General features: G+C 39.4%; 1 protein-coding gene across 1 annotated transcript in view; it reads right to left on the reverse strand.

Annotated features, from left to right (window-relative positions):
• Positions 1-1,051: 1,051 nt before the first annotated feature.
• zgc:172282 (leucine-rich repeat and fibronectin type III domain-containing protein 1-like protein) overlaps positions 1,052-10,971 on the reverse strand; it is a 60,737-nt gene continuing 50,817 nt past the window's right edge. The window contains exons 7-8 of the mRNA XM_035680452.1: positions 8,179-8,825; positions 1,052-1,200 (exon numbers count right to left, since the gene is read on the reverse strand). Of these exons, the coding sequence (XP_035536345.1) occupies positions 1,052-1,200; positions 8,179-8,825 (796 nt within the window). The remainder of the gene's footprint in view (positions 1,201-8,178; positions 8,826-10,971) is intronic.

Genomic DNA, 10,971 nt, shown 5'->3' on the forward strand with positions numbered 1-10,971 from the left:
ACGCCTGTGTTATAAAAGGGAATAACAAGGAAGTGAAAAAGACAATTTGAAAAATAGGGATCTGAAATAAAGTCTTGAGAAAGGGATAGAAAACCAGTATTCTGGGAATAAGATGTTTAAACAGCAGAGGTCTAAGAGACACAATTTAGCACCTGTGAGATCTGAAAAAAAAAAAAAACAATTAGAATAGTGATACTAATAACACAGCATTACGAATATTGCTGCCTTCAACATGTAATGTTTGGTGTCGCAAGTTGAACTACACTTGATCCTACCCACAGGCCTGATTTATAAAATTCTCTGAGGGGTTCTATTTAATTTGTGACATGACTTGAAAGTTTCAGAAAAGCTTTACAGAGAAACTTTTGTACTTTTGGCGGGTATATTACTTCCTAAGGGAGAACAAAAGCAAATGAAACAATATGAAACTGAAGGACATAAAGGTTCAAATGTCATGTTTTTCCTGACTTTGTAGTAACATCAGACTTGTCTCGGAGCCAAACAAATGAAAAGGCTCACAATACAGTATGTTTCAACTTGTTTAGTCAGTTTTTTTTTTTGGTTTAAAAAATGCAATGATGTGTCTGGGTTCATATTTAAATACTAAATAAATACTAAAGGAAAAAAAAAAGTTTCTCATGTAAGAGATAACGTAATATCCATTGACCTCTTAAATAGCAAATAGGTTTCCATATGTCCCTGAGAAAATTCAATCAGAACTCTTCATTTAACCTCATAGAATCTGTCTTTTGTGAGAGCTGTGTGAGAGTGCAACTGCTGTAAACTCTGGAGATACTATAAATGCGTGTGTAAGCGAGACGTGCTGACAAGGGAAAGCAAAGAACTGTGATAGCTTGGTTAGTGATGGAGCTGTACTTGCTGTGGTGGTATATTGCCGCAGCTGTTATTTGTAATGTGTGTGTTTGTCAGGAGAGCATTTCTTAACTGTATTTGTCAGGAGGAATATTTCTTAACTGCATTTATGTACAGCCCGTGCTTATTGTGTCAGTTTAAGAATGAAGCAGAGTCTTCTTAATGCCTCAGACTATCTTTATCCATCACCACCACTACACATCTCCCTTGTCTTCTCCTCCATCATCCTCCTCTCCTCTCCCCTGTCTTCTCCTCCATCACTCTTTGTACCATGCAGATGGATGAAGGAGATGGGGTGATACAGAGAGGAAGGAGGAGAAGGCGGTACTGGAAGACAATAACGCATTGTGAGTGGTGAGCAGATGGATAGAAAGGATATAAGAAGTGAAAAATAACCACACAGACAACGGTATTATAAATTGAAAATGGACTGTGAAAAAAGAGGTAATACGGAAATAAAAATAAACTGTATATGCAAACACAGCATTAGAGAAAAAGGTTGTGCCAGCAGAAAGGAGATGAAGGATGACTGAGGAGAGAGAGAAAAGGAAGGAGCAAACAACTGGGGTTGGATGAGAAATAAAAACAACACAAGGAGATATGTCATTAGAAAGAAAATGGAAGAATATAAATAAGAAGGCAGATGAAAGAAATATAGAGCAAATTAAAGAAAGAGTCAGAAATATACAGAGATTATCAATAGAGGTGGAAAGAGGGAAAAGGATAGGGGGAGTTTTGAGGACAAATGAAAGAAATGGCAAATGAGAAATGAATTAAAGAATCAATTCACCCACATTACAAAAAAGTCCGTTCCTCTAGTGGCAACTAGCCATGCAGAAAGGTTTCGTCATACAGATCAGTTTCATTTGCTCAGATGGGAAGGCTGTGGCTCAGGAGGTGGAGTGGTTTTCTGGGTTCTCCTGTGCACATTTCAAAGTGTCCTTCGGCAAGACACTGAACCCTAAGTTGTTCCCGATGGACAGGCCAGCGCCTTGCAGAGCAGCTTTGATGACAATTGGTGTGTGAGTGTGTGTGAATGGTGGAATGAGGCCAGTTGTGAAGTGACTTGTCCAAGGTAGAGAAGTGCTGTATAAATGCAGTCAATTGACCATTTTGAGATACTGAGATTCCTGCCACGATACAACAAAGGTGAATGGAATCATTTGTATTGCTCATAGGATAGAGAAATTATATGTTTTTTAAATTTCAACATCAAAAGTAGTATCCCTATTACTCTTGATAATCCTGAGAATTTCTTTGGTAAACAGTCTTTTCAATGAAAAATGTTCATTGTGAGAGACTGCAGCAATTATCTCCATCATGAGCTGATTACAAATTAGCATGATTTCTCAGAGCCCAAAATTCAGATTGCTTGTTTTATGTGAAGTCCAAAACCCAAAGATATTCAATCAAAATAGTTGCCGATTAAATTTCTGTTATTGAACTAATCATTTAATCAAGTAAGAGTTGCAAAAAGTATAATTATTCTACGCTTTGAGCACAGATGAAATTCCATTTTGCTTCCTTGTATTAGGGCAGAGGCAGGACTCTCCAGGATGGGTGCCTCAAAAACTCAACACACAAAACCACTAGAGGAAAGTAACAAAATATGCATGCTGTTATTTGTAGGAACTGAGCCCACCAAAAAACAAGAAACCCAAAAGGAAGGGTTAGATGGCAGCAAGCTACACAGGACAGAGGCTGCAGTAGGGGCAGACAATTGAGGTGAAGTGACACAGGGTGAGAGAAACGGAGAAACTGTAGGAAGACTATGGGGAAAAAATCCAGGGAGGGCTCAAGTTTTAAGTGCCAGTCATTACTCTTTGTGTGTAGTGTTGGTGCGCTCTCTTTGTGAGACCAAGAGACCTTCAGATCTTAAAGTCTCTCCATTCGACACTATGAGGCCGCCTGACGTCTGCTGCTGGAGACGTCCAAGAGAATAGAGATAGAGAAAGAAAGAAGGAAACACGGTCAGAAAGAGTGATAGAAACATGAAGAGAAACAATACAAAACAGAGAAAAACACTGACAAAGATGCAGCCAAACAGCATGGAAAAATGGGGGGAGAGAGAGGAAACACAAACTGCCAGAACAGTCAGAAATCTGGTAAAGAAGAAAGACCAGAGAAAGTGACAGAGAGAGCTTGAGAAACACAGCAGGGAGGGGAAGAGAGAGGTGGGGAGATTCCGAGAGACGAATTCAGAGAGACAGACTGCGGTGAAGGATGAGGCCGGGCATACGGGATGACACTGAAAGGAGTGATGATAGATTAAAATACATGGAGGACAGACAGGCTACAGGGTCATGGATGGGCCATGGGGAGAACACACACTTGCACTTCACACATAGTCACACACATCCTTGTGTTATCCTCTGCTATTTTTCTATCTGGCCTAACCTTGTGGGAGCGTTTGCACTGGCTCAAGGCAGTTGAACCTTGTACATAACAACACACAAATGCATGCACAGACCTGCAGGGACTTGGTAGCTGACCCTGAGCTTACAGACATACACACAAACACTTATCTTGTGTGACTGTGAGGACATTGTATTGACTTACATTCATTACCTGGAGGCTCGCCCTAAAATTTAACGAAATGTAATTCTTAACTCCTTGAAATTAATGGTTTACCTCTTGGGGACATGTTTTTTTTGTTTTGTTCCCACAATGTGACTGTTTTGTCCCCACAATGCGATTAATACACTACACACACACTCACGTTCAGTGTTTGGTTGGCTGTTCTTGAACTAATAGCACTTTGCTTGACATAATCACAATATGTTTGTGTCAAGCATATAATGAGTGCTAATCCTGACAGAAAATTCCCCACTCAGTATTCAGGTTAAAGAGCTGCTTCTGCATCTGAATCCACATGCAGCATCCTGTTACCAGCCAGATCTCAAGCTCCAAGGCGACACTATGAATGACAAAATGTTCTCAACTGTGTATTTGTTTGATGATTTATTTTTTTATAATTAAGGGATAGGTTCAGAGGTATACTCAAATACTCATACGTACGAGTTAATGGTTGCTGCTCATGCCTAACTCTGCTAGTGCAAATACACTGTAAAGGACAGGGGACAAAATAGACACAGTCCTCCTTCCATGCGAAACATTTCTCAAGTGAGTATTTCCTGAAGTTCTGTTCAGCTGGAACACAAACATAATTTTGTACTAAAAAGAGTATAACTGACTTAAAAATACCCAATGATTTTTTTAACTTAGAATGCTGAAGTTAGAGAGTGAGGAATGTGCATTTTGTTCACATTGTGCACTGATCTTGAAAGGGACTACTTTAATGCCAGCAGGAATGATTACAGAAACCATCTTAAGATAGACTTAAAAATATTTGAGGGAAAAATCCAATTTCGTATCATATAACTTTAAGGAGACCCAATAAATTAAATAAATAAATAAATACAATATAATATATATATATATATATATATATATATAAACTATTCAAATGATGTATTACTTCATACATGTGAATGTGAACAAAGCAGTCTATGAAAAGCAAACAAACAAAAGAAAAACTATCACCCACAATGTGCCTATTTTTTCATGTTGGGTCACACTTTTTTTGACAACTGTAGGCCTTTAATGGGGTCTATCTGTGTATCTGTCAGTTGCTCTATTCCTCAGGCGCTCTGACTCACTGCGGCTCTCTCTCTGATCAGATCAATGTTGCCTTTCTCTGCAATGCAGCAACCAGTGAAACACATCACAGACACAGCTACACCCTGAGAAACCCCAACAGCCTTTGTACAAACACATGAGTATTATCCCTCATTGTAGGTTGCCCTCAAAGTGCCAACGATCCTGGAATCAAAGAGAAGAAACAAAGAACTCAAAGGCCAGCGGTAACTTTTTCCTCCCTGGGTAAAGTGTCAAAATAAAAACTCTAATAATTATCTTGTTTGTCTGTCTCGTTGTAGTCTGGGATGCCTGACTGAAACACTTCAGTCAGTAAAAGTTTAGATGAGGTTAGAACTGTTAATTAGGCCAATAGGGGAAATGTTGGAGTTTGTGCATATGGTGGCACCTTGATGGTACAACAAAGTCAAAGTTCTTGATCCCAGTTTCAAAATTCTAGCCTATTACAGCCTTAATGAGAAGTCATCAACTCCTCTCCTTTCAAACTCCAATTTGGTCATACTAATTAATACTAATTAAAGTACATGTGCACAAACTCCCCCTCATTCAGGGGTGAGAAAAACAACTAGAAAGCCACTACTACTCTTAATATCCAGGGAAACCCGTTAGTTAGATGGCACTTGAAACCATAGAAAATCTATCTTTCATGAAATAATTACAGACCGTGATGTCCAGCACATGTAATTGCGTTATAAATGTCACACTGACTACCTAGCAGAGTGCATGAAGGTGAAAACTTTCCCCGAACTTTGTGAGCTATAAGCTGCTGTGCTCTGCACATATCTCTCGTCTCCTCCCTGCTATCAACGATGAGTTCAATGGCGCCTCATTTAAACCTATTCAGAGAAGCCAATTGAATGACATATCAGCCACTGATAAAGTATTTCAACTCAGCTGTTTAAGCCACTCATGTGAAATTGTGTCTCCATTTATTCGTTCTAATGAAACCCCAATTTCCTGAGTGGATTAGTGTTAAAGGGGAAGTGCACTGGAGTGGGCTTAGCACAGGGAAAATCTACCAGAAAAGAAAAATTCACATGCTCTTGTGGATTCATATTATTATAGCACTACTGAGCATTTCAAGTAATCTTTGTGAGCACGTGCAAGTCACTTCAACAGTTTGAATCAAGAGAACCAGGGCCTGATTACACAAAGAGTAGGTTTTTATCTAATAGATTCTGATTCTGATTCTGATTCTGATTAATAGCCTTTGCTGGCAGTAACTAAGTTACATCAAAGTAATTTCCCATCTATATCTTGCACGTTAAGGAAAAAGTATATCATAATATTATAATCATGAAGCATTGTGCTTTCTCCTTCATGCTTTTTGCACTGCTGGAATAGCACAGTGAATGCACAATGACAATCCTAAATAAATTATTACTATTTTAGTAGAGAAAAAAATTGGTAAATCTCTTTGTTCCTTGCAAAGTGTCCATCAGGGGACTGACAGCTATTCTTTGCCAGGAGCCACTACCTTAGAAACTAAAAATACTTTATTCAAGCTGGCACAAGATGTCGATCCATGAGCAGACAAGAGAGGCAAGAGATCAAAAGACACTGAATGGGAGCCTAAAGCTCAAGTAATGCTAATAGCTCTGAAGCTGGAAATTAACCAATTTCAGTGCAACAAATTGGGTTGCGACTGTGCTCAACTTTAGGCTGTCATTTACACTCACTGGAACTTCAGAAATTAGTTTTTGGTAACAACGCAGACTTTCTCATTTCTAGGTGTCAGAAAGGCAAGTTTTCAAGTTTCAATCTTGGTTACGCTGTCCAAGGTCATACAGCCTTCCTTTTATAACACATCATAAAACCCTTTTCTGAGGCATTTTATTGATATTTTTCTTGCTTGCTCTAATTGCTTTTCCTCCTTTTTTTCTGTGTATTTTAGCATTTCTAATCATTGTGAAAAACTTTGTATAAAAAACTTTATCTATAGCCAAAGACTTTTGCTGAGTGCCTGTGCTGCTTACTGCCAATACTGGTACGCCGTTTACCCTAAACACACTGCTTCTGCTGGCCATGCTAATTTCTCCCTCTACTACCACAGCGTTCTCTTCTTAACGTTTTGTAAACTGCAGTATATACATTAATGATAGTTGACTGCTTCAGTTGTCTTGTGCATTATGCAACGGATATTCACTTTAAATTATATGTGTCTGTTGGATTCTGTCTTGTTGCCCCTGGAGGGGTTCAATTACACAGCTGAATCTAAAGCAAGCGTCGATATATACAGAGAGCGCTCTAGGGGGAATAATCTGAACTCAAGTGTATACAGCTGTATAACATTCATAAATATAATGTAGTAATGGTTTAACTTTAATGAAGACAGTGCCTGAAGAGCTCACAGTGGTGTACTGTTGTCTTAATTTTGTTTTATTTATTTAATTTTTTGTTTATTTATGTTCTTATATGGAAAAAAATCATATATTAATATATTAGACTATCCATATTGATATTAGAATATTCACAGAATAGACACACATCAGAGTATTTAAGCTAATGCTTGTTGCATTTATAAGCCCCAACAGAGACTTTAGAGAGCCTGTCCTTGTTTGTTGGACCGAGGAAGACACACAGCTGCGATAAATAAAAACACACATCCATTTTTTACTTCATCCGGATAAGTGTGAAAAAATTAAAAATAAAACTTTGTTAACACGTTTGATTTTTTGTCAGAAACGGGAAACAAGGGTCTTGGGTTTCTTCCAATCTGGTATTGAATTTCCGCCAACCCTAAATAGCCTTTCTTTTGTACTGAAGTACCTTTCCCTTTTCACTCTTAAGTACTCTGTTTGTGTCATTCTTCATGGCAAACAGGCCTTCTCAGGGTGCTTAAAGTCTAAAAGTGTGTATCACCCTAATAGAGGAAACACAAGGAACGCTAACCAGAAAAATGCTACCTGCGGTGCGATGGGTTATCCAGCCTGCATTAACAAATCCCTCTCCTCTAACACCAACCGGCAACAATGTCACAGCATCATGCTGAACTCAGATGGGCAAACGAATAAACTCAAAAGTTTCTTAAACTTCTTAACAGCTTTAAATCCTGTGAGTTACCATCTTCTATTGTTCAAAAATCAAGCATGGTAATTGGCAAGAGCAGAGAACACAAATCAATGTGCTTGGGGGATGTAAGGTTATAGATTAATTCCACTACACTGCAGATTGTTTGTTTGACGTGAAAACAAAATGAAATCACCTTTCTTATATGGAGTGAGATGAGCTATGACCTGATTCGTCAACGATCAGAGAAGAGCGTTCACTACAACTTTTCGATGCTACTTCTGATGCACAGACACCCTCTGTAGATCTGTCTGTCTTACTATCTTCCCAGTGCACGAGGATGGCATCTCTCTTATTCATTCTCTCGTTCACACTCACTCAGTTTCTCACTGTTCCACTTTCAGTTATTGTCTTGCTCAATTTCACACTCTTCAATTGCACATTGTCTATTTCTCATTCTCCATCTCTTTCTGTTGCACTGTTTTTTTGTTTTGTTGTCCCTACTTCGTATGTCTTCCCCCCACTTTTTCTCTGTCAACTCCTTTTAGTCTTTCTTTCCATCTCTCAAATGCTTCCTCCTTGCTCGACTGCCTTCCTCCTCTAAGTCTATCTCTTCCACCCTATCTGTCTCTCTACTACCTGCCAGTTCCTTGGGGGAGGTGGGCTCTTTGGCGACAGATGGCGGTCTGCTTTTCATCTCAATGGCGACCCTGGAGGAGTAGCGGGACTTGGTGGGTGAGAGCAACTCCTCATTGGCCAAGGAGTCAGTCCTTGTCATTATGCTCCGTCCACTGCTCTCCTCCTCGACCAATGCCACTGTGTCTCTCAGAGTGTTGCTAGGCGACATGGCCCTGGATGGCGCTAGTGCTTGGTCATCCTGGCTGTCAGGCATTTTTGAGGCAGAGTGAGGGAGGACTTGGACTTGTCCTCCTCCTTGTCCGTTGCTCTGTGGCCTTGAGGCAGATGTCGCAATGGCTGCTTTTCCGTGGCCTGCCCCATGGTTGCTGTAAACCTTGTATCGTATCATTAAGATGATAATAAAAACCAGAACAGAGGCAACAATAATCCCTCCGATGATGATGATCATGGTACCACCCAGGAAGTGGCTGTGCAGTGCTTGGCACTGGCTGAACTCTGTGTCTGTAGTAAATGACAGACAGCCCAAAGGACGTGTTGCAGTCAGTGATGTGATGACGTCATCAAACACGGCCAGGACACAAAGGTCGTAGTTGCGTCCGGCGGCGAGGTCCCGTACCAGGAAGTCATTGCTGCTGGATGGAATCATCCTGCCAAAGAAAAAGACAAAAGAAACAAAGATATTAGTGTCAGGAAATGTAATAACTTTACACAAATTATCGTACATCAAACTCATCATAACAAACTTTATATAATGGATCTGTAAGTTTTGAATACGTTTCCAAAATGTTTTTTTGAAGAATAATTTGCTAATAATTAAATAAAAAATAGAGACAGAGTACAATCAATACACTTAATTGATACATTCATTCAGAATGTAGTAGATGATGACCTGTAGTTGTACAGTAGGTCAGCAGAACATGCAAAAGTGTGACATTTGTCAAAAGGCAAGCAATTCCACATATTTGAAGAAAAAGTTTCCAAAGTACCAAATTGCATGAGGAGACCTTATTTGATTCTTAATAAATTAAAATAAAATAAAGGGTTACTAGTAAAGATATAACAAGTATACGTTTTTGGTACGTTTTATCAGACATAGAAAAGGACAGTTGTAAACACAAGTTTCAGTAAGATATATACACACAAACGTATGAACACCTATACAAATGTATCTGGAAGAATTACTTTAAATAGTTGGATTAACCAAATTACAAATAAACAAAACTGAAAAGTGATATCAGGTTCTGAGATACTACAAGAGCTTAAATTGCCTCTTTAACCATTTGGACATCTCAGTTTAATGGACTAGACAAGCACACAGCATCTTAAGCTGGAGATACATTTCAGTTTATACATCATTAGATCTGTAAATTCTGATGCATGGCAACTGTTCTTTGACAAATCACCTACTTAGCACTGATTGTTTGCAGTGCTCTTTTTGTTTTATCTTCCCCACTTTGATTTTTCATTCATTTTTTTGATAGATGAACATGTACACAAGGTTTATATTAATTAAACTCAAAGCCTCAGGCCTGTTTTCACCTCTTACCACACCCAGCATCACCTGTACTTATACCTGTACCTGTATAGTTCACCTGTACTTCACTGCAGCATAGTGAGAAATTAAACCACTGGAGGTCAGCAAAGACAGTATATTCCAGAAATATTAAGCGACTCTTTAAATATGTCTTGTGTTACAGAGAAAGACGAATAAATTACTCTAGGGTCATTATGTCGCCTGCCAAATTATTTCACAATATCTTACAAAAATGTTCTCAATGACATTGCACTGCTGGGCCGGTCTCATAAAAGCCAGATTGATTGACAACTGGCATAGAGCCGGATCAGAAAGCCAAAATACCTGCCAACACAAACCCGCTCTGTCCAACTCTGTCTGTCCGTCCACTGCTACACTGTACCAGTCAAACAAGCAACACGGACTCATATAACGAAAGAAATCCCTTCAAAAATGAATTATGACTATCTGCTTGTATTGCTCCCTTGTATTCTGTTGTGTGCTATTATGTGAAAGCTACAGCGGTGACACATGCACTATCATATATTTCCATGCGGTGCTGCCTGTGGCACAACAGCCATGTCATCGCTCTTATTTCCCCACAGAGTTTGAATTCATAAGCCTGTGATCTGACAAACACTCACACAGATCCATCCCCTTCAGCTGCGGAAATCGTCATTCTCTGATTAAACACATTCCTGATTCTTACCATTGTCAACTTCTATCTCTGTCTTTCCCAAGGTAAACACTGATACCTCCAGTTTTTCCTTGTCAGTATGCTTTCCTGGGGGAAATCCAGGGGAAAAATATCACCTAGGTAAACAGGAGGCAAATTCTTCTTCCATGCTTACCTTAGTTTTGCTTTCTTTCTCTCTCCTTTTTCTCTCTGCTCTCTCTAGGGGTCTTCAGCATAACTAGTGGAATTGTCAAATACCCATATGTCACTGCTACATTTATCTAAATCATATTTCACTTCTGCTTCATTCACGTTTTCCCCAATGTACTCTTTAGTCTTTCTGCCTATGCCCATCCCTCCCCCATAAATGTATCTCCACCTCTGCACGGATACAGACAGGCCTTGTGCTATAATATAGAGTGAAATAGAAATGATGGGAGGCTTGTGTGTTTGTGAGAGCCAGTGGGCAGCAGGGTCTAGTCTCAGTGCCAAGCTCATCGATGGCATTGAACCTCTACCAGGAAGTATATCTTGGCAGATAGCTCTGTGTGTGTTTCTGTGTGTGTGTGTGTGTGTGTGTGTGTGTGTGTGTGTGACCTAGCGT

This window comes from Morone saxatilis, unplaced genomic scaffold, assembly GCF_004916995.1.
Source record: "Morone saxatilis isolate NCDOM2014 unplaced genomic scaffold, NCSU_SB_2.0 Contig8, whole genome shotgun sequence".
In the NCBI taxonomy this organism is placed as follows: domain Eukaryota; kingdom Metazoa; phylum Chordata; class Actinopteri; family Moronidae; genus Morone; species Morone saxatilis.